Genomic DNA, 24128 nt, shown 5'->3' on the forward strand with positions numbered 1-24128 from the left:
ACTGAGCCGCCCAGGCACCTCGACAAATGGAATTTTTTAACACATTACAAATTGCCCTGTATACCTCACAAGCTTCTGATGACCCCGTGGACACCAAATGAACCCCCAAATAATTCTAGGCATAGTGAGCTAGGAAATTACTAACAGTGGCCTTAAGGCAGAGAAACAGCTCTTCAGACAAGCCTCCTTATTCATTTCAGGGTCTTCCATTTCAGGTTTTAGTAACCAAGAGCAACTGTCAGATACACTATAAACTCATTGCTGCCTTTTCACAAGAGAGCTGAGCTGGTGGGCTTCCTCATTACGTAATAAGCAAGAGTTGCCTTATTAGTCCTGTGATCCCCAGACTCTTAGAGGACTTGTTAGGGTTCCTTCACTGGAGGAGTCTGTCATATTGTTGGGAGACACTGAGAAGTGGCGCGGAACGGCACAGGAATAGGCTAACTGCTGTCACAGGGGCAGAGAGGTAATGCAAATGAGTAAGCTTCATAGTTCTTAGCTACTCCTGGGGTAGGATCAGAGAGGGCCCTGTCCGCCTTCTGTGCGCACCAAAAAGCATTCAAAGTTGTTCCAAATTTAACACAGGCCAAGCAAAATTAGTCTGTCAGTTGGCTGGAGTACGAATCTCTCACTAATCAGAGTATCAAGCGAGACCCTCTGACGTGTTCCTGTAATGCCAGACACCAAAGCTTGGCGTCTTAACCTGGCATGAAGAGTGTACTACGTATTACACAGGACAGTTCGGTAATGGCAACGTGGACTCTGGAGTTTAGCTATTCAAGTTGACATGCCAGCTGCTCATTTACCAGTGATGTGATTCGAGGAAGTTTACTTTTTGGCCTTCCAGTTGCCTCATCGATGTAGAGGCCGATCCTCTTGTAACAACTGAATGAGGTCCTAGGAGTGCTCAGACCAGGACGAGCACATGGGGGTCAGTGTCAGCCGTTTTTAACCTTCATAAGCTAAGGTGCCAAGGGAAGCTGACACATTTAGATTCACTGGCCCTACCTATCGAATAAAGGAGTAGAAAGCATTCCAGAGGGCAGAGCTAAAAGAAATGTCTCAAATCAGGATCTTCAAACTACTGCATCCTATTCTAGTTTGGAAAGTAAACCCAAGAGAAGAAGGGAGAGCTAAACGAGAAAGGACAACATAGAGGACAGAATTCCCAGATTACTTCTATGGTGTTACAGTATTCAGCTCCTATAAGACAGGCAGAAAAGCTTATGACAGAGAAAGGGAAAATGAAGTTCAAGTGACAATCTTGGAATAAATCAAGTGTTCACTTAGATTTTCCTGTCATTTGTATGGTGACAGGGCTGGTAGTTTATTAGGCCTGAGCTTCGACTTTGTTTTCATTAAATGGCGCCAATGTTTCCGTTTATATCCGTTCCACCAAAATGCTTTCAATTTTTAAGCTAAACAATTTTGGTTTCTCTTTTCAAACACTTATACTTTTTATGGGCAGCATACATGGAATATAAAAGCCTATTCCAACGGTGAAACAAGACTATGGACAGAAAAATGTTCAGCTTAGAGCAAAGAAAGGCTGAATAACAATTTTTTTTCGAGTTTAAATAAGGCAATGATGTGACCTTTAGCAACAGCAAGACAAACAGTATGTGACTAAGTGGGTAGATTGATATTCGTGTTTGCTGTCTGCAGTTCATCAAGTCTTCTGGGGACTAAAGCTATTTATACCTCTATCCCTTCACAAGAGAAAATCACTAACACTGTGGGCTTAATATGTCAATCCAGGTGGCGGCTGATGTTTCAGTATTTCAGAAGTTAAATATTTTCAAGGTGAAAAAAAATACCCAGGAAACCAAACAGGAAAAAAGAAAAAATTTTTAATTACAAAGCAAGTTTACATATTGTTAAGTGGTCGCTAACAGCTCAGTTGTCACCACTTGGAATACGACTAGCAGGACCTCACAGGAGCCAAACTACAGCTCGTCCCCATCCCTATGAATTCCCAAGATGCTGTACCAGCACAATTATTTCATGTCACATTTCTGGAGAACAAGGACGGATTTACATAAGGTACAATTGTATATCCTTAACATTCCACACACACACACACTGCACATGCTGGCACCGGAAGACTTCATAAGCATTGTTTATTGCACCCAGAGTACTGGCTAAAGGACACTCTCGAAGAGGATCAAATGGAATATGGTTTGGGAGTGCTTTTAACACTGTAAAACACTCCACACGTAGTATTATAAAATGCCACTTAAGTGGGAAGAAATTTTCCACCATCCTAAGTCATAAATAAAACTTTAAAAAAGAAAATAAGCAGCTTTACTTGAACTTCTAAATACATTTTGTGAATCTGAGACTGACTGGGTCCACCAGACTCAGGGCAAAGGGAAGTGTCACTGTACTGTCTTTACAAAGAATTTTTCTTGTCAATTTTGCCTTCACCTAGCACAGCCAGATGAGAGATAAAGATGTCAGTCTCCAACATCTTCACAGAGTGCCCTTATGACCAGGCATGACGATAGGGAGAGGGGAAGATGTGAGGAGGAACAGTTGGGGAAATTTGTCTTTCATGATCCTGTCAGATATTACTTGAGGGAGTAAGAGACGGTATAGTCAGTGAAACAGCAGTTTATCCTTAATGCCTTATGAAAAACAATCCATCCAGTCTGTGCTTTTGACTGTGTGCAAAATATGAGCAATAATGCTTTCAGGGGCTGAGATGAATACATAATATCAATTAACCAGGACTCCAGAAGGAAAGCTCCAAAAAACGAGAAGTCCTTCAATGCCATTCCCGTTACTGTTCTCACCAAGTCAACGGCTATAAAAGACTTGATTATTTATCTCCACCAGACAAATGTGATTTGATATAATCACACAATCTCAGGCTCCACATGTAAAAGTATCAGAAGTGGCTGAAGAGCAGCAGCTTCAGGCCGAAGGGACCCATTTCCTCTGACTCCAAAGCTCCACCATCTGGTCTCAAAATTTTTCCCTCTGAGGGAATGGCTGAAGAGAGGTAGCCCAGCGCAACCTTGCTGAGAGAACTCTGCAACCACAGTGATACCTACTGACTTGCTGAGGGAGAGAGAAAGAGCTTTGCAACAGTTAGGTCCACAGCTCCTGAGATTGCCTTGCAAGTGGTCTTGGGCATGCTTCGGAAAAACATGACAGTTCTGGTAGGAGATGGCTTTTAGGAATAAAACAGATGGCTCTTCTTTTCCTTTCAGTCTTTTCTCCTCATTCCAAAATCTCATGAGAACGTCAGTTCATACATGCTACCATCTTTTTCTATAACCAACTTCCTGGATGAGGAAGGTGAAGGTTTTACAACTGTATGCACTCAAAGAGGAAGTATCAACGGGAAAGCTCGGTACTAAGATGAAACTTAAGAAAATCAGGACTCCCAAGAAATTCCTGATAAGCTTTCCATCTCTGAGGAAAATCTGCTCAGTGATGTTCCAAGGTGATTAATAACCACCACCTGCATGTCAGCTTTGCTATTTGTTCATTTATCACCTTCTAAATTTATGCTTTCTCATCCCTCTTAACTTCCACCAAAAATTTAAAGTGGAAAGAAGTTAAAAGAACCCTGAACCTGAAAGAGGTAGAGATGTTTCACAATTTTATATTTAATATGGATGACACCACCTTAGGTGAGTTTTTTGGGTTTTTTTTAATAATTAAAGTAACTGAAAGGGTATGGATAAGAAAAGTATTTCTCAGCCTCTTAAAATCCAGAATCTTTTGATAAACAAAACCTGCATACCCATTCTATAATTTGTATTATGAAAAATTTATTACATTTTCCAATTTTTTTTTTTTTTTTAAAACACACAGCCTAGTTAAGAATCATGCCTACAGGATTCTCTCTCAAAAGGATAAAACAAGCTGGCCCTTAGGCAGCTACTTAAAATTTTAGTGTTGGAATGATAGCAGCAAATGTCAGCTTTTCACAGATCCTATCTAATCCAGTTCCCAGGTTAGGAGGTCAGGAAGAAAAAAAATTCCATCTTTCAAACATATATTGAAACAAAGTCTTTCCCAACAAACAGTTGAGTCTTAAATGAAGTCTGTGCAACAGCACATACTTTTGTCTATGTTCACACAGTAAACCATAGAAACACACTGGCTCTGATGGCTACCTGTGGAGGACAGACAGACTGATCCAGTGTTTACTTAGTATAGCCACCGGTGGCTTCTTCGGTCAGCAGGACTTTAGAGATGCTTACCGTGTGCCCACAGTCCAGGAAGGACATGCCCAGTGCAATCAAACATTGCCAACCCTGAAAGATAAAGTATGGCCATCATTCACCAGCCTCTCTGAAGAGCCCTCTTACCCACCATGACTGCTCACGCCTCACTGCTCAGACACAAACCTTCTCTCTTCCTTGCATATCCAGCTTTGCTCATCTCCTACCACCAAGGTTGCACAAAGTCATTCTCCCAACCCCACACCCCCTTCAAAACATCCTGGAGTTTGCCTTCCTCGGCAACGTTTTTTTGCATACTATTTTCAATACTGAGCTCCCTGCTCCTACCGCTTTTCGTTTGTCGTTTGTTTCTTTCATCCGACTGGGAGTTCCCTGAAGACCCATTCCTCATGATGAAGGTGGAGGCGGAGGGAATGACGGACAGACTAATACAAATGGAATAGTATCCTGAACTGCTCTACGATGTCCATGTTTTGGGGGCTTCATAGCAGTAACCCACCCTGGAATCAGCCCTCAGCCTTAAAATGGGTCTTCAACAATCTCGACAGTCTCAGGGTGACTGAGGACAACTCGGACCCTCCATACACAATTTGCAGGAAGGAAAGATTCCTTTAACTTCTACGGTGCATTTTTAAAATATTTCCTGTCAAAGACACGTTCAATTACTTGGATTTCCTTAGAGTAAATCCCTAGAATATAGGCTCAGCATAATCCTAGCGTGCCCCAGGTTTACTGGGGAGAAAAAAAAGAAAAGCTGTATCAGTCCAGGACATAATTTTCAATAGTCACTAAAGCGATTTTCTCAATCTAGTACCTAACCTGTGGCAAACACTGGCATGGGCATTAGTTAAATGTTCAAAAGATCGGGTTTCCAGCCTCTGTCCTTAACCATTCTCTGCAGCAGATATAGTATAAATTCTGCTGCCCCTAAATTCCTCCAAACATGAATTTTTCAGAGAAACCTGTATGGAACAGGGAGGTGGATTTGTTGTTTTTGTTGCTAGAACTATTTCCATTACTATAAGTAATGTGACAGAACATTTGGGAAATAGAGAAAAGAATGTATCTATGATGGTACCATCTTTTTTTTAATGTTTATTTATTTTGGGGGGGGGATGCAAGTAGGGGATGAGCAGAGAGAGAGAGGGACACAGAATCTGAAGCAGGCTCCAGGCTCTATGCTGACAGTAAACAGCCCGACTCAGGGTGACCTCATGAATCATGAGATCATGACCTGAGCCGAAATTGGACACTTAACAGACTGAGCGACCCAGGCACCCCCATGATGGTACCATCCGAACATACCTATCATCATGTTCACATAATCTACCCTAGACTTTTGAGAAGGAACTTGATTATCTCGGAACACATTACCCCATATTCATTTTCTATGTAGTTACGATTTCATAACCATCATTTTTAAATCACTCTAGAGTAATTCAATGAGCGAGTATCACTGTTATTTCTTTACAAGACAGTTATTAATGGCAGAGCTGAGCAGGGCCGTGAACTCACGTATCCCGCCCCAAAGCTCTGACATCTCACCAACCCCATCTCGTACTGCCCTCTACTTTCTATACTGCTCTTCTTTTTAATTCCTCAAACACAGTACACTCTCTTATTAGGAATTACTAAGAATGGAAACCAGCAGAAGTGACAGGACAGCTCTTAGGAGTCTAAATTTTATGGTTCAAAATACTGTTTAACCACAGCTGACGTTATTAACAATTTCATGTAAACTGTTCCAGTAACCTGGAGATAAGAAGGCTATGTGCTCTTTTGAGTCCTTTCATTTTGGTATCAGTAAGCCTCGTCTCTACCAACTCTGATACATATACCCCTACTCCCTCCTGAATGGACTTACCAAGTATAACACAAAGCTCAGATAAGCCACACTGACCACAGCAGCTACCACATACAATGCCACATGCCCTAGTTCCTGGACATAAACCATGACAAAGTACATGTTGATGGAACAGACGATAAGGACCAAGATCCCGCCTGCAATCCTCCAGCCTCTGTAAAAGAATCAGCAATCATTGGTGGAATAGTCCAACCTATCTGTAAGCAGAAAAGGACACTCGGTCTTGTGGGGCAGACAGGACAGGAGTTAAGAGGCATTTCAAAATGAACTGAAAATTGTCTTATTATGTCCCAATTAAATGAGCCAAATAGACACCAGTAGGGAGAAAGAGGTGGGGGAAATACTATCAAATAATCCCTGATATTTAAGTCCCTAAAAATGCAACAAGCCCTAAAAATGCAACAAGCCCGGAGTTCCTAGAGATGCAACAGACAATTTCAAATGCCCCACACTCTTTAAAGATGCATATAAAAGGTATTAGTTTATGCCTTTCTCATTAAGATCATTTAACATGAAATTAAGGCAGCTTCAGTGGCTGCAGCTGAAGAATAAAACCCTAAGAGCTGACCTTTCTCTCCCCAAAAATGAAAAATTGCTTGCCTTCTTTTACTACATTCAGAGTCTCCATTTTCTAAGCCAAAGATTGAGGGGCACCTCTAGGAATCACCTCTCAAAGCATGTGGTTCCCTATATGACTCATTTTCTGACTGGCCTGTTGGATGCAGATACCATTTCCCCACGTATTTTGGGGGAACTGAGAGAAGTACACTCACATTCCATTGGCAAAGTCACTCATTACTGGCCGCAAGCTCGTAAACGTGAGGATGGGTATGAGAGCAAAGGGAAGCTGGAAAAGAAAGAACAAAGATCAGACAGGACTACTGGAGATACTCATATTACCCAGCACTGTTAGCAAAAGGGAAACACACACCCTGCTTCATCTGCCCCATGAGAAATTATTCCTGTCATCCCAACATGCTCATGCATTACGTTGAAATCTATAGAGGCATCATTAACTTAGCATCAATCATCATCCTTTGAGTCCTTAAAAACATTTGTTATCTTCCTTGTCTTCTTAACCTCCATAGGACCTAACGATGTCCTATGTTATTTATTATTTAATGTTTGCTTGGATTAAGAAACAATAATTTTATACTCTGTGCGTAATTATAGCAGATAATTCCCATTCAACAAGCTTTTAAAACCAAACCATGTCCAAAAGATTTTATTTAGAAAAATGTTTTAAAATTCATTTGAGAGAGAAAGACAGAGAGAGAGAGAGAGAGAGAGAGAGAGAGAATAAACGGGGGAGGGGCAGAGAGAAGAAGAGACAGAATCTCAAGCAAGATCTGTACTGTCAGTGCAGAGCCGGATGCAGGGCTCAACCTCATGAACCGTGAGATCGTGACCTGAGCTGAGGTCAAGAGTCTGATGCTTCACTGACTGTAGCACCCTAAAAGCTTTCATTTATGCATTTATTTATTTTTGTTTGTTTGTTTATTTTTGAGAGCAAGTGGGGGAGGCGCAGAGGGAGAGGGAGACAGAAAATCCCAATCAGGCTCTGCGCTATCAGCACAGAGCTTGACTAGGGGCTCAAATCCATGAACAGTGATATCATGACCTGAGTTGAAGTCAAGAGTTGGATGCTTAACCAAATGAACCACCCAGGCATCCCTAAAAGGTTTTTAGATACCAAGGATTCCATACATTTACTGCAGACCAAGACTCTGCCTCTTTCTTCCTCTCAATTTTCCCCAGCACCCAGCCCTATACACTCAGTACCTAGGGACAGCAATATATAATGCTGCCTGATTAAATGGAATGGGAGTTTCCTCAGCTCCTTCCTTACCTGTAAGCTCTGCAAAACATTCAGGAAGTCATTCATCCCTGTTAGATGCTCTACATCCTGGAAGATGGCAACAAGCAGAGTGGGGATGATGGCAATAGAGCGGGTCAGAATCACTCGGGCAAAGCGTGACCACTTTAGGTTCAGGAATCCCTGGAAGAAAACACAGCAGGATGAATGTCTAGAATAGGAAACAGAGAGAGGTCTGGGAAGCCCTTAGAAACATGGGAGTAAGAAGAAGTAACAAAAGGACAATGTTTTCTTCCTCTTATGTATACCAGTCACAACAGCACATACCTCCATGACGAACTGGCCAGAATAGGTTCCTGTCATGGTAGAGCTCTGCCCTGCAGCCAGGATCCCCACTGCCCAGATGTAGAGTGCAGCAGGCCCAAAGTAACATCCCAGTACAACACCCTGGGAGAAGCAGGGAAGAAAGATGTTTGTGTCAATGACCTGCCTGGACAACACCCAAAACAGAATTCCTCTGCAGCATTTCTCCCTCTTCCTTCCTATGTACCAATCTACACCAAGTGCTGTGCTGGGAACTACCCCAGAAGCTAGACTCAGGACCTGTCCTCACTTCAGAGGCCCTCAACCTAAATTTTCCTGGATATTCCTTCATTCCTCTACCTCTTCTCCAAGTTCTTAAAGGCTTCGTCTTCAACATAGATTGTAAATATGTGAAAAAAAAAAAGTCTATACCACATTTCTCAAATTATATTACTTAACACACTATTCTGGAAGATAGCAACAGGAGTGAAGAAAAAGGTCAAATAAATTTGGGAAGTGCTACATAAGCTATGTGTTCTACTCTTGGAGGTTCGTAATGTAACCAACATAAAAGGGACTGAGAGGTCCCAATAATGAATACTTTATCAGAAACACTTTCTTCAGTCTCCCCCAATAAATATCCTATAAAAAGGGGTGCCTGGGTGGTTCAGTCGGTTGGGCATCCAACTTTAGCTTCCTGATCTCGCGGTTTGTGAGTTTGAGCCCCGTGTCAGGCTTGCCACTATCAGTGCAGAGCCTCTGTCCCCACCTCCCTCTCTCTGCCCCTCCCCTGCTCACTCGCACACACTCTCTCTCTCTAAATAAAAAACTTTAAAAAGAAACTTTAAAAAATCCTATAAAACAATAAACTACCAGCATAACTCTGGGAATGGCTGATACTGTTCATCTTTATCTTTCAGCTTATCCTCTATTCCCTCCCATGTAATCCAAAAATGCTTGTCTGGCATCTAGACCTCTGAAATAAATGGCACTCCAGAGAAGATATATTCAGTTCTGAAGTGAACCCACAGAAAAGACCAGATACTATTCCAAGAATATTGATTCAGGAGCAATGATCACAGATCTGAATAGGTTTACCCCTTTGTAGATGTCCACAGCCAGTGTCGAGTTATCGTCAGGAAAGAGGCTAGTGTGGGGACTGCTCGCATTTCTACAGACTGCAACCTGGAATGCAAGCAGTTTAGGAGCAACTTTTATTTTTGAGGCAAGGACCAGATCAGAAGAACTCTCCAGCAAATCACAAACTACACGTCATACTCAAGTCATCTATGAGACCTAGGGTGGAGGTAAGACACCGGATACAGGTTGTAAAGGGAGCAGAGACTGGCACCAATGTCACGTGTGGTCTTCTTCCATAATCTTTCTACACCCCCCTGCCATCAAAAATATTTACCGAGTGAAGAGTGTGAATGGTAATACGTGAATGCTGGCTCACTTTAAGCGATGACAGGAGGAGAGGGCCCCTAAGAAACAGGAGAGGACTCCTGAGTCAAAGCAGAGCCAGAAGTCTGAGTTCCTATAGACAGGCAATCAGGAATCAAGACGACAGAGAATTCAAAATGCAAAAGAGTGAGGAAAAAAAAAAAGCCAAAGAGTGTATCTTAGGCGGTTTCTGTTTTCTGTTTGTTGACTCCTCCCCACTTGTCCTCATCACCAAATGGCAGGACTGGCAAGCAGGCTGGCAGTTGATAAACAGGAAACAAAAGGGGATGACAAAGAGCCAAACAGACACGAAGCCACTAACAGCAACATGAGGCAATCTTTAATCTGAGGCAAGCTCTCTTCTGTGCCAAAAGACGGGAAAAATGGGTCTAGGCTTAGTCTGCCCCCAGACTCCAAACCCTAACTAGTGCAGTGATTAGGGGGCAGCCCTGAGGTTGGAGATCTGTTTCCCCTGAGCTTCAAGTCACTGTCATTCTGCCTACCCCACTCCTTCACTTATCCTCACATTCACTACCATTCACGACCCTGGCTTACTCACCACCTGGTCGTTGGTTTTTTCAAAAAATGCTTCGGCAAAGACGGAGACGACAAAGACGTTGATGATGAAGGAAACAAAGAGAGCAATGCAGGATTCAATGAAAAAGTACTTATTAGCTTCTCGTACCTCCTGCTTATTGGCTCGGTTTACCTGTCTGGACTAGAGAGAGGACAGCAGTAGTCGTTAATTAGTTAGAACAAGTCTCCTCGTAATATTGCATGAGTTTGGAGTCAGGGGAAAGATGCAGAGGGCAAAACAACTGACCATATGAAATGTGAGAAAACGCACTTTAACATCCTAGTTCATGAAGTGAGTAAGAACTTCGTGGCACTTTGACAACGTTGGGCATGCCCCAAACAGGAAATGATGACAATGAGCTCTCAGTTATTGTGGCCAGAAGAACCACCGACATACAAAAACAACCTGATTTTCAGTCCTAATAACCTTAATTATAAAGGTCTCTGAAATCTCCCAGCGAACTACTGTAGAAGACTGACTGAGAAAAGCTTTGTTGGGTACTTTACTTCTGATCTCCTCACGGTCACTCAGACTTTTGAGATTCAAACACAAGAGACTTGGTGTACTTTTGGACCTTTTATGTAGAACTTTAGTCCCAGTTTTTCCGTGTGGTCGCTTATTTCTGGTCACCTTTGTGATAAAAACAGTCTGAGTGTGTGGAGTTTATAAACACCCAACTGTGGAAAAATACTTCTCTCCTTTAGGGCTCTAACAGTTTTAAACTATGCGTGTGTCCCTTGCAACTGAAGGAACCATCAACTACCTGGGGGGCACGGAGATAAGGGCCATGCTCACCTTGACTAAGGCAGAATGCAGGTACATATTGTGTGGCATGATGACAGCTCCCACGATGCCCACAGCCTGCTCGATCTGTGGGGTGTGACAGCCTGGACAGGATGGCAGGAACATGCCCTTGAGTACCTGGCTCTGGCTGGGTTTCACTGTAACATACTATATGCCAACATAACAACTATTAGGATATGAGACCGGGGGAGTAACACAGTACTAGGAAACACTCAGCATCCATTGTTCCTTACAATACTTTCTTCAACAACTACCTGGAATAATGAGGAACACAGAACCATTAGGAAACCAAGAAGCATAAGAGGGGCTTGCTGCCAGAGGTCTGAGAATTCAGGACTGGGGTACCCAGACATTTTACATCACATTCTAAATATACAAAGTAGATGTGTGGAGAATGTAATTAATATTCTAAAGAAACAGTCAGCAGCTGCTAAGGGCCTCACTGAGAGCAGCTTCACAGTCACTCCTGTGAGACAGACCCAAGAATACAGTCAATTCTTGATTACTCACTTATGCCTCTATTCACCTATGTTTATCTAAAAATCACTTATGTTCGCCACTAACGTATGCGGAAACTCATTCATAAATACTTCCCATACATACTTTTTCCTGGTTCCGCATTTCTCTTGGAAGCCTTAGACTAACCTACTGCATAATCTATTCACAGATTAGATATACTTTTCCAAGTTTAGTGAGGCCATTAAGCAAAAATCAGTTTATAACAACTGAACATAGGGGCGCCCAGGTGGCTCAGTTGGGTAAGCATCCAACTCTTGATTTCGGCTTAGGCCATGATCTTAAGGTTCAAGAGATCGAGCCCCAAGTGGGGCTCTGGGCTGACAGGGTGGGTGGAGCCTGCTTGGGATTCTCTCTCTCCCTCTCTTTCTGCCCCTCCCCTGCTCACGTGTACACGCACGCTTTCTCTCTCTCTCTCAAAATAAATAAATATTTAAAAAAACAATTGGACACAGAAAGGTACTATTACTGCATAAAACGGTACTGATTCCTAGGAGCAGCTGGGTTGGGGCACAAAGCAGGAAACGTCGGCTATAACCCTTAGAGTTCAATAACTGTTGCAATACAGAGAAAGTTCAAGCTGCGGTTGGTATAAGCCAATATAAGTAAAACCCCTCCAAGTTCACAGTCAGGAATAACCCTGCTTCCTCCCTAGCCCTCTCCCAGGATGCTCTATTGTTGGGATGGCCAACTTGGAACCAGAGAGTCTAGTCTGGGAAGTCCTAAAAAATCTAGTCACTTTTGAACTAGGAGCACCAGCAGGCCTTTCTGGAGACTAGCCTTTGCTACAGATCCTATTCCTTCAAAACTGGCCTAAACTGAATTGGCTTTTTGTTAATGCATGGGATACAACTAAACCATCATAGCATTATATGATTGTAAATAAAAGGCAAAAAAATCTTTCCTTTGTTGTAAAAGCTAACGAACAGCCTATAATACTTGCCTCATATCCAAATGTGAGGGCCATAATAGTGATGAGAAAGCCAAAAAATGCTTCTAGCTTCCGTAAGCCTAAAAGGGAAAATGCAGCAGTGAGCTCACAGAAGGCAGACTTCTCCATCAGCTACATGATGGAAAGTAGATTCTTTGACCCCTCCATTCCCACTCTCCTTACCGTACTTGTCCAAAAAGAGAAATACAAAGGTATCTGCAATGGTGATGAGAACTCCACCCCACAGAGGAACCCTAGGTCAGAGGTAAGAAATGGAGATTAAAAGAAAGAAAGAAAACATTGAGAAACACTTTCTCTCCAACAGGTCTCCAGATATACAATACTTAGAGAAGCAAGGACTTGGGGGAGAGGCGACAGTGGTGGGAGGTCAGGCCTTGGGTAGTTTAGGATCACAGCACCAACTGAATTAATTACATTCATTCCAACACTGATGGTCTACTAAGTCAGACATTTCGGATACACAGCTGAAAAGTATAGGTCTTACCCCTCTAGGAGCTCACTGTCTAGTGGGATAAGCTGATATACAGATAAATAATTGTAACACACAATGTCACATACTATACAATACTGGGATGTATAACCCAACATGAGAACATGGGACATATAGAGCCTACAGGCTGCTGGGAGAGAAGGTGGCTCCAGAAAGGCTCCACAGAAAAAATAATACTCAAGTTGAATCTTGAAAACTGAAAATGAGTTGGGTGGTTTTTACATTTGTTTTGAAATTTAGCAAAATATTACTCTCTGGAGGAAAACCCCCTCACCTTCCTACAGACAGGAGATTGATGGCAATGGCTGAGCCAATAACTTCTTGCATATCTGAGCCAATGATAGCCAACTCCACCATCAGCCATAGGATAATTCGTGGGACCTAAATACCAAACAGCAGAAAGACATGGTTCTAATTAATCATTTCTAAGAACTTTCCTTAGAGTTTGGAATTCACATCTGGCACTGACCCATCCACAGTCCTTTATAAGCTTCCAGTCTAGGAATGGACTACTGCACTGTGGCCCCCCGCTGGAGAAAGCAAGGGTGTTTCTACGTGGTAGAACCTATGAACCGAGGTCAGGGCAAGGGCTGATCCTAATTTTTTCTTTCCCTTCCACTCAAGAGAGGAACAGAATTTCCATCATTAATTTCCACTTAATTTCCCGCCTAAAAACAAACTTAAAAGTTTTAGGGGAAGATGAGGATGCTCATATGGTCAAAATATTGTTGAGGAGAGAACAGAAAATGACCACAAGAGAAAATATCTTGACCGTGGCTAAAGAGACAAAACAAAAATGAAAAGGCTGGGGTCATCCTTAATGTAATAATAATACACAAGCAAGTGAAAAAGGACAGACATGTAAAGGGACTTAGGGTGAACTGATTGGAATTGAGTGGCCATACAAGAGGAAACTAATCTGGTCAAATAATCCAGCTAAAAGACAAATTTAGTTAATACTGGCTAGCAGAGGTCAAGAAAAAAAAAACAAACAAACATCTTCAGGTATTGACTATACAAAAAAATTGTCACAAAAAACAACTGTTAAGATACATGAAGAAAAAGAAGCTACAAGAAATTATAAATTACCATGGCTTTTTTGAGAAGCATATATGGGGAAATAAAGCAGATACAGATAGTTTCTCACAGCCATGAAAAGAGATTAAACATTTAGGACAAACCAGAGGCAGATCAGTATCTTATCTAAAGATGAACCTAGGTTAAAACTATCTTCCAGACACAGAGTCCATTCCTGCCTTAGATAGCAGTGAGAAAGGGCCAAAATGTCCAGAAAAAAGCTGCAGAAGACAGTATAACCTCCAGGGTCATGGTAAATTGAAAAATAATTATTAACAAATCCAAAGATCCTGCCACATATAGTAAAGTAAAATGAAAAACCTTATTTTTCAAGTTGATGACAAAGTCAATCAAAAAAGAAAATATGTATGATAGTAATAAAGATGTATGACTCAAAGTGCTTAGAGCACTCCCACCCCTCCATGGGCTGGGCACTGCAAGATGCCAGAAGGCAGAACGAATGGCAGGTATTTATGCAAACTGAGTTTTTCGAAGGAAGCTTTCTGGCAAAAAGCGAATCTCAAGTTAAATTCTGAAGGAGTAGAGAAATATGGGTTGGCAGCAAGAGGAACTAAATAATATTCCTTGGGACTCATCCTCAGGGCCCCTGATACCGCCAAGCCCTCAGGCCAGCACGTATCACCAGACACACAGGTTCCTATGAGATGAGTAACAAACAGCACACTACATTGCTCACCCTGGGATACTGACGGTGACACACTTCAGCAAGATGCAACCCCGTGACCACTCCCAGTCTAGCTGCAAGGCGCTGGAGTAGGAGCCCCACCATGGTGGCCAACAGAAGAACCCAGAGCAACTAGAAAAGAACAAAATCCCATCATAACACTCATTAGACAACTGGGGTGTTTTTGTTTGGCTGTTTAGCAACATGAATGAGAAATACAACATTCAGGAAAGAGCCCAGATCCAGAATCAAATGACCTAAGTTCTGTATCAGGTTCTGTACATAACCTGCTAGGTCACCTCATACCTTTCTGAGTCTTAGTTTCTCCCACCTACAGTTTCTCCTTTGTTCAAGGAAACTATGTGGAGTAGATAAAACAAAACAAAAATTTTAAACCAAATATGTGTCTAAAATAAATTAAGGGGCACCTGGGTGGCTTGGTCAGTTAAGCATCCGACTCTGGCACAGTACGTGATCTCAAGGTTGGTGAGTTTCAGCCCCACATGGGGCTCGTTGCAGACAGCTCAGAGCTTGGAGCCTGCTTTGGATTCTGTGTCTCCCTCTCTCTCTGCCCTCCTCCGCTGGCGCTCTCTCTCTCTCTCTCTCTCTCAAAAATAAATAAACATTAAAAAAAATTTTTTTTAATAAATTAAAAAAAAAAACAGAAGCGTGACTCAATCAGTTGAGCATCCAACTTCAGCTCAGGTCATGATCTCACAGTTCTTGAGTTTAAGCCCCACATTGAGCTCACTGCTGTTCAGTGAGGAGTATGCTTCCGATCCTTTGTCCCTTTCTCTCTGCCCCTCACCCACTCACATTTTCTCAAAAATAAATAAACATTAAAAAAAAAAAAAAAAGCAGATGGTGGAAAGTACTTTTCACCTAAGCATTACTGCCAATGAAGTATTTGCATGTAACTCCCGAGGCTGACATCCGACAGGCATTGTAGGGGGAAAGGATGTGAGGGTGTACTGTGTGTTTAAAAGGGACAGGGGTAAGACTAGATATTCACCTTAAATCCAGCCACCGCTCCAGACTGCAAATCAGACTCGATGTTTCCTGGATCCAAGTAGGCAATACTCATAAGAAAGCCTGGTCCCGTGAAAGCCCAGAGTTTACGAAAGCTAAAACAAGAATACTATACGAGAGAGGAAGACATCAAACGAATTACCACCTCCAAATAAATTACTGATCTAATTCATCTGTTATTTTGTTACATATAAAACAACAATATGAGCTTCATAAGATCGAAAGACTTAGGATGTTGGACACTGCGTGTGTCCAAGTTCAACTTCCATGTTACCCACTTCTTGTCAATAAGCTACCTCTTCTCTGTCCAAATAGGAGCCCTTTCTTTACCTGTTCTTTCCATCAATCAGCCTCTCAGTCTAAAACCTATCAGTACCCCTATGCCCAATCACTACCCAAATGGGACACTGTAAAAAAAAAAGAACATGAAATTCATACTTCTAGATCAAAAAATATTCACTAGGTCAATGTGGCAACTGTTTTTCAAGGCCCTCATTTTCCCAAACAGTTTCTACTTATTCTGATTACAAAAGCTGTCTTCAGAGACTGCTTGCCAAAATTAGATGTGAGGCCATTAATCTTGAGTTATCCAGCAGACTTTTCACTCCTAAGTTTTCTCTAAATAAAGTTTTCCTCCAAAGATTTGTCACTAACCTCCTCTTCAGGAATGGCAATCTTCTCATCAAAGTAGGTGGTGAAGGGCTCCTGGGAGTGCCCAGTGGACTGGGAAAGAGATGAGTTACTATAGGCAGGGTTGAGGGTACCAAGACTGGCAGGGTCCCCAAGGTCTCCAGAAGCATCATCTAAATTAACAAATTTGAGAAGAAATGAAAATGAACAAAATACACTGACAACTCATCCTTAGTAACTTTTAAATTAAATCTTTTAATACCTAAATACACAAGACCAAGCTGACTCTACTCAATTTATTTCTAATATTTTATTTATATTTTTAATAAACTAATTCCTTTCTTAAAAGTTTATTTATTTTGAGAAAGAGAGCACCAGTGGGGGAGGGGCAGAGAAAGAGAGTGAGAGAGAGAACCTCAAGCAGGCTCCATGCTGGCAGCACAGAGCCCAATGCAGGGCTCAAACTCACGAACCGTGAGATCATGACCTGAGTCAAAGTCAAGAGTCAAATGCTTAACTACTGAGCCACCCAGGCGCCCAAAATAAATGAATTCTTTAATAGGCGATATATCCACAGGGATGGAAATTCAGGAAATAAAAAAAGCTTATGGTAACAAAGCTCCCTCTCACCCCTCTTCCCCAGTCACTTAGCTCTAGATCAGTTTTAACACTCATCTTGCAATGGTTTTCCTACTTTCACACTTCTATATTCCCAGGTAGCAATTTTTAGAACCACTTCATTTTCTTCTAAAAACACGGATGTCTAGGGCTCAAAATATAACATTCCCAGGCTGGTAAAAGCTAAAATCTTAACTTTTAGAAGAAAGGAACTAAGTCTGTCTAGTTCTGTCTCCAACCCATCATTTGGTAGGACTTACTCAAAGAATCATCTTGGACATTATACCTCTGTCAGGCTTCTCAGTAAATGTGGAAGTTGAAAAATCCTGCCACAGTTCAAGCTAAAATCTGAACCTGCAGGAAAGCCACCAAACAGGAACCCTTTGCCTCCTGACTACGGTCTGCAGTAAAGAGCTTTGGGTCACGGGGTGTGGGCACCCTTGTGATAGGAGGTCTCATCTTAGACTGGTAATCAGTGTTTCCCTGAGTCCTGCATTTCACAGTTAATCTTAAGTGCTGGGAAGGGGAGGGTCTGGAAGAAAAGGGCTAATCTGCCAGAAGGACACAAAGCCTAGTTTGGTAGCCATCAAATGGCTATTTTGAACCACAGAGCTCTCTAATGTTAGGGTTTCCAAGAAATCCTTGCAACCTCCAATTAGAAAAACAAAAGCTTTCTTTCTATAAGGAGCTGACCCACTGAGGTGAAGTGGCCCTGAATTAATGAAGATATTTAAAGAAAAGGAATGAAAATTCTAAAGGGGACATTTAGAATTCGGAAGGATTAGAGCACTCAAGAAGCTCTAATGGAATACACAGTTTAAGGTGCTTGCTCGGTACTTTATTGCTCCTCACGTTAAGTATCTGCAGTGCTGTGAAAAGCCAAAGCATTCTAAAGAATTTTATGCCAGGTCTGTGGTTAATACTGCCCTTGCAAGCATTACTGCTATAGAAACCAAACTTGTAGCTACAATCTTGGCTACAATCTTGGCTCATCTCAGAATTGGAAATAAGACAGGAGACAGATCTCTCTAGTTATAAATCCATTTTCATTTACAGCCTAAATTAGCAGATGGTGACTGGATCGGACCTGATTGGAGCAGGTCTCTGTGATGATACTGTTGGCTAGGGAAGCGGAGTTAAGGACAGTTTTTGTTACCACAGATGACAAGAAGGAAAATATGGTCAATTTCTGCTACTGATTTAAACCTAATTCCAGGGTGCCTGGGTGGCTCAATTGGTTAAGCGTCTGACTTCAGCTCACGTCATGATCTCATGGTTCGTGGGTTCGAGTCCCTCATTGGGCTCTGTGCTGACAGCTCAGAGCCTGGAGCCTGCTTCAGATTGTGTGTCTCCCTCTCTTTCTGCCCCTCTCCCATTCATGCTTTGTCTCTCTCTCTCTCTCTCTTTCAAAAATAAGCATTAAAAAAATTAAAATAAAAAAAATAAACTTAGTTCCAAATAAAAATCAGACAATAACACAAAGCTGTAAATTACCATCTGGCATCTTCTGTTCAGGACCCAATACCATGGTGGATGACTGAGTGTCCAAGTTCTTAGAATAGGATTCTGAAATGGAGAAAAGGAAGAGAGGAATCAGCAAGAACAAACTAAAAGTTTAGAACCAGCATTTTGTTACTCTGTACAACTGATCCCGTATTATATGAAAAGAATTAATCCTTCTACTGAATTAGATAACCTTGAAAATAATTAGTTTTCAGAGTATGATTGAGATATTTAATAAAAATATAAAAGTCTTGCTAATAAGACTTCTAAGCCAAGCTGAAGCAAAAGGTGTTTCAGGGAAGTAGGCAAATACTTTTTAATAAGCATCCACAGAGAGGCTGCTAGGCGATTCCCCAGTTTCTGCCCTTTGCTTCCAGATTAACTCAAATATTTAAAACCAGATTGGTCCCCCAGCCTTTTACAAGTTTTTTATTTTAATTTTTTTTATTTTTTTTTTATTTTTTTTTTTTTTTCAACGTTTATTTATTTTTGGGACAGAGAGAGACAGAGCATGAACGGGGGAGGGGCAGAGAGAGAGGGAGACACAGAATCGGAAACAGGCTCCAGGCTCTGAGCCATCAGCCCAGAGCCCGACGCGGGGCTCGAACTCACGGGGCCGCGAGATCATGACCTGGCTGAAGCCGGACGCTTAACCGACTGCGCCACCCAGGCGCCCCTATTTTAATTTTTTTTAATGTTTATTTATTTTTGAGACAGAAAGAGACAGAGAATGAATGGGGGAGGGTCAGAGAGAGAGGGAGACACAGAATCTGAAGCAGTTTCCAGGCTCGGAGCTGTCAGCACAGAGCCTGACGCGGGGCTCGAACTCATGGACGATGAGATCATGACCTGAGCTGAAGTCGGACGTTTAACCAACTGAGCCACCCAGGCGCCCCAAAGGACAAAGATCTGTAACCCTTTTTGATCTAGGAAACAATTTAAGCTCACGCTTCAATTTTCTGAGAAGGGGGGAGAAAAGGAGGGCCATTATTCCACAGGCTCATATTTCCCTGAGGAGAGAGAGACTTCTACGACATTTCTCATTCCCTAACCCTTCAACAACCAGGAGCAGAAACTAATCACCATGGCCTTCCCTTCTTGGGCTCTCAGGGAAAGATGAGGTACCAGGAGGAGTAGGCACAGTCTGCAGGATGCCAGAACTTCTCTCTGGCCTGCAAGGCCCAGGTGGGGGTCGGGGGACAGCGGGATGAGTGGTTGTCCCAGAGGTCCAGCATCCTGTTGGGTTAAGTTTAACTGGGGAGAGGGGAAGATGGTAGTAAGCTCATCTAGCCACAGATCTATGGAGTATTCTCCAGTCAACCCCACCAATCAGGATGATTTTTTAACATTTTGATCTGCTTATTAAGGAATTTATTTCTCAGTTGATTTCAAATTTAGAAGGAGAAAGACAAGGCAATATTTATTGTTTTTAAAAAAAATTTTTTAATGTTTATTTCTGAGACAGAGAAAGAGCATGAGCAGGGGAGGGGCAGAGAGAGAGAGAGAGAGAGAGAGAGAGAGAGAGATACAGAATCCGAAGCAGGCTCCAGGCTCCGAGCGGTCAGCACAGAGACCGAGACGGGGCTCGAACTCACAAACCGCGAGATCACGACCTGAGTCAAAGTCGGCCACTCAACCAACTGAGCCACCCAGGCGCCCTAAGGCAATATTTATTGTTAACCCTAACCCCCACTTAAATCCCAATAAAAACTATCCTCCTAAAAAGTTATAAAGCCTCTCCTTAGATATCTTTTACTGTATAAAGTCTTCATCTCTCTTGTCCCTTGTTCCTATCTGAACATTCCTCTACTTTCTTTTTTACATAATCTACCAACATATTCTGTATCTATTTTAAAGAATTACAGAATTCAGACCTGAAGGGTTTTAGGTTTCATCTATCTTCCCGATGTAAAACATACTACCACTTACTAATTTGGAAAACATAATCTTTTACCTCACCAATATCAAGTATTTTGTTGCAATGGACAACTAGCCATGTCCCTCCTATCAGGTTTTAAGACACCAGATGTCGAAAACCAGCCAACAGATGCCAGTAATACTGATGATATTCAAACCCTCTTTAGCACCTCATCTAAATGAGATTTACATAGCTGACCACTCAGAGTAGCAGTAGCCACTTGGATTCCAATCACAGCACAGCCCTTTGGACCCATCCAGAGCCTTTTTATTTTACATAGAATTCTAAGAAACTAGGTTATCAGGTTATCCTAACCCATCATAAATTAGGCACTGCAAATCAGCTTTGGGACTATGGCTCTTACGGGAAAAGGTTTTGGGCCACTTGGTGTGAGGTAAAGAGCCCTTCTTTATACTTTAATCAACTCTGAGAACACTATTATTACTTAAAATTATATTATTAATATTTTATTATTATGTTATTATCAAGAATAACTCAACTTTCTTCCAATGTGGCCCCACTCACCAAGAACTGACTAAATTAGATTACTTTTATAGTGATGACTGAGAGCCTCTTTAAGGCACAGAATTGTTTAATGCATCTGGTGAAATTTTCTCCCCAAAATAAGCTTTTAAATTAAATTCTGAGAACAAACAATTCAGATAGTACTCTGTTTTTCCCCAAGCCTACAGTCTACAAAGGTGATAAATAATTTTAGACAAATATTTCATGATAAAATTTTTTACAATTGTTATTTGTATTCTAAGGGACTATTCCTATACTAACTACCTACAGAGCCAATAAGATACAAGAAGTCTGACCTTCTCTCTGAAATCTCAGGAATGTATTATTTTAAGAAAGGAAAAGAGATTATAGATTCCATTTTTCTCATCAAAACTTGCAGTTAACAAACTATAAGTTCCACTGTTTCCAGTGTCTATAGAACATAATGAGAGCAGGGAATAGAGAAGGTCAGTTATGCTTGGTATTTAAATCTCCATGAAAATTTAAGACTCATATGGAAGCACTGAGTTAATATTAAGACAGTTTTCCTCCCTAGGACTATGCCACCAGATCATTTCAGTCATTTAACTACATTAATAAAAAGATCAAGTTGAAATATAAGCAACCAGAATCAATCCAGCAATACTTGGTAATTACGATTAATATACCTTTGATAATATTCTAGCTCACCCTCAACCATAAAGCATCACCTTCTTCCAAAGCCAGTAAGTTTCCTCCTGTCAAACAGCAACAACAGAAAAAAATGGCACTCCTGGATACATGTACTATAAACTGTTTTATCCCATTCCTTATCAAAAGTTGTAAGAATGAGGTGCCTGGATGGCTCAGTCGGTTGAGGGTCCAACTCTTGATTTCGGCTCAGGTCATAATCCTGGGGTCGTGAGATAAAGCCCCATGTCAGGCTCCTCACTGAGCATGGAGCCTGCATGGGATTCTCTCTCTCCCTCTACCCCTCTCCAACTTGTGTGTACCCACTCTCTCTCTCTTTCAAGACAAAAAAAGCTGTAAGAATGTTTACAAGTGGGGTGCCCAGCTGGCTCAGTCAGTAGAGCAATAGAGCCATGTGACTCTTGATCTCGGGGTCATGAGTTCAAGCGCCACATTGGGGTCATGAGTTCAAGCCCCACATGAGATCAAGCCCCATAGAGATTACTTTCAAACAAATGTTTTACAAGATAAAAAGGCTAATAAAATTACATTTTCTGTCTCAAATGTTAAAAGCACCCTTTGACCCAGCAATTCTGTTTCTAAGAATGTATCCTAAAGAAACACTCATACAAGGAAGTATGTGCAAGGAAATTTCCTGTAACGCTGTTTGTAGTATCAATAGACTAAAAACAACCTTGATATCAGTCAAAGACTGGTTAAATAGACTATGTACATTCACAGGATAGAATGCCATGCAGCTATTATAATAGAGCATATCTAACTGTACTGATAGGGGACAATCTCCAAGATATGTTTTCAAGTGAAAAATCCAATTTATAAACAGTATGGAATCATTTATATGGCAAGAAGAAAAAAAGAGGAGGGATGATAATATACATACGTACATGTATGGACTATCTCTCAAGGACATACCAAAAACTAATAATGCTGTCCCCAAGATGAAGGGGTAGGGAAGTACAAACAAGGTCAGGTGAAAGGAAGACCTCTCACTGAATATACACCATATACCATTTTGCACTTAAAAAAAAATCATTTTGTCATGTACTTGTACCATTTATTTATTTTTTAATGCAAAAGTCCTATGGATTCACTCAGCTTCCAAACAAATACTTTCAGAATGTGTAGATGAACTCTGTCTGACAAAACTTCTGTAATGGATAATCAGAATGGATATCAGCCTGTCCAGCTGGCAGGCATAGAATATACTGTCTTAAGCTTAACTTATTACTACTTTGTCTTAGTGCCCAAACAGCCATGCTCTGAAATTATGAATTGGGAATTTCACTTGAATGCAAAAATTAGAAGCTGCCTTGTCAGGAGTTTCCTGACTCCTTAATTTGGGTATCCCCCCAAACACATACTAGCCATAATCAATTCTGAACATCTAATTAACATTATCTCATGTGTTCTCTTAGCATTCACAAGAACTCTGGAAGAACAGTTAATTTTTTAAAGAATAATTTAGATAGCCCAAATCTGTTTTTAAATTGCCCCCAAGAAAGTATGAAATACTGAATGTTAAAAAACATGTAAGTTAAGGGGCGCCTGGGTGGCTCAGCTGGTTAAATATCTGACTCTTGGTTTCAGCTCAGGTCATGATCTCATGGTTCCTGAGATGGAACCGGCCATAAGTTGGGCTCCACACTGACAGTGCGGAGCCTGCTTGGGATTCTCTCTCTTTCTCCCTCTCTCTCTGACCCTCCCCTGCTGGTGCACAAACTCCCTCTCTCAAAATAAATAAATAAACCTGGGCACCTGGGTGGCTCAGTCAGTTAAGCATCTGACTTCAGCTCAGGTCATGATTTCACGGTTTGTGGGTTTGAGCTCTACGCTGACAGCTCAGAGCCTGGAGCCTGCTTCAGATCCTGTGTCTCCCTCTCTCTCTGGACCTCCCCTGCTCCCACTCCTCACTTGCTCTCTCTCTCTCAAAAATAAACATAAATAAATACATACATACAAACTATTTCATCGATTTCAGAGTAGTGTTCAATATTGAAAAAGTCTCCCTAAAATTAATTGTAAAGTTTAGAGAGTAATGTTTTTGAACATTCCTCTAATTCATCCCTTTTTACCTCCCCTCCCTTCCCCTATATAAATAAAATCAAAGACAGCATTAAGAAGGCAACAAACTCTCATGGAGGGAACCAAAAGTGTTTATATGGAAGCAACTGGCTAAATAAATGTGAACAGGAATGTTTAAAGTTGACTGGCAAAATTCACAAGGTAGTCAGGAATCGCTTTTGCAAAGCATGGAAGGACTGAACATCCCCACCCTGATTTATTATTTTTTTATTTTTATTTTTTTAATTTTTTAAAAATGTTTACTTCGGAGAGAGAGAGAGAGAGAGAGAGAGAGAGAGACAGAGCATGAGAAGGGGAGGGGCAGAGAGAGAGGGAGACACAGAATCCGAAGCAGGCTCCAGGCTCTGAGCTGTCAGCACAGAGCGTGACATGGGGCTCGAACCCACAAACCGTGAGATCATGACCTGAGCTGAAGTCGATGCTCAACT

At 41.6% G+C, this 24128-nt stretch overlaps 1 protein-coding gene across 8 annotated transcripts in view; it reads right to left on the bottom strand.

The window, feature by feature from the left end:
• Positions 1-24128, bottom strand: part of SLC11A2 (solute carrier family 11 member 2) — a 52616-nt gene that overhangs the window by 2927 nt on the left and 25561 nt on the right. For 7 of the 8 annotated variants that reach the window (XM_045465144.1, XM_045465143.1, XM_045465141.1 and 4 more), the window contains 15 exons: positions 18498-18569; positions 16410-16558; positions 15739-15864; positions 14739-14858; positions 13239-13345; positions 12637-12707; positions 12466-12533; positions 10998-11153; positions 10185-10343; positions 9281-9367; positions 8207-8326; positions 7913-8062; positions 6837-6910; positions 6064-6217; positions 4218-4271 (listed from right to left, as the gene is read on the bottom strand). In XM_045465144.1, coding sequence (XP_045321100.1) covers positions 4218-4271; positions 6064-6217; positions 6837-6910; positions 7913-8062; positions 8207-8326; positions 9281-9367; positions 10185-10343; positions 10998-11153; positions 12466-12533; positions 12637-12707; positions 13239-13345; positions 14739-14858; positions 15739-15864; positions 16410-16558; positions 18498-18569 — 1667 coding nt within the window. Of the gene's footprint in view, positions 1-1835; positions 3584-4217; positions 4272-6063; positions 6218-6836; positions 6911-7912; positions 8063-8206; positions 8327-9280; positions 9368-10184; positions 10344-10997; positions 11154-12465; positions 12534-12636; positions 12708-13238; positions 13346-14738; positions 14859-15738; positions 15865-16409; positions 16559-18497; positions 18570-24128 lie in introns of those variants that run through there. The other variant, XM_045465145.1, reaches the window with a different exon arrangement.

This window comes from Leopardus geoffroyi, chromosome B4 (genome assembly GCF_018350155.1).
Source record: "Leopardus geoffroyi isolate Oge1 chromosome B4, O.geoffroyi_Oge1_pat1.0, whole genome shotgun sequence".
Taxonomy (NCBI): Eukaryota; Metazoa; Chordata; class Mammalia; order Carnivora; family Felidae; genus Leopardus; species Leopardus geoffroyi.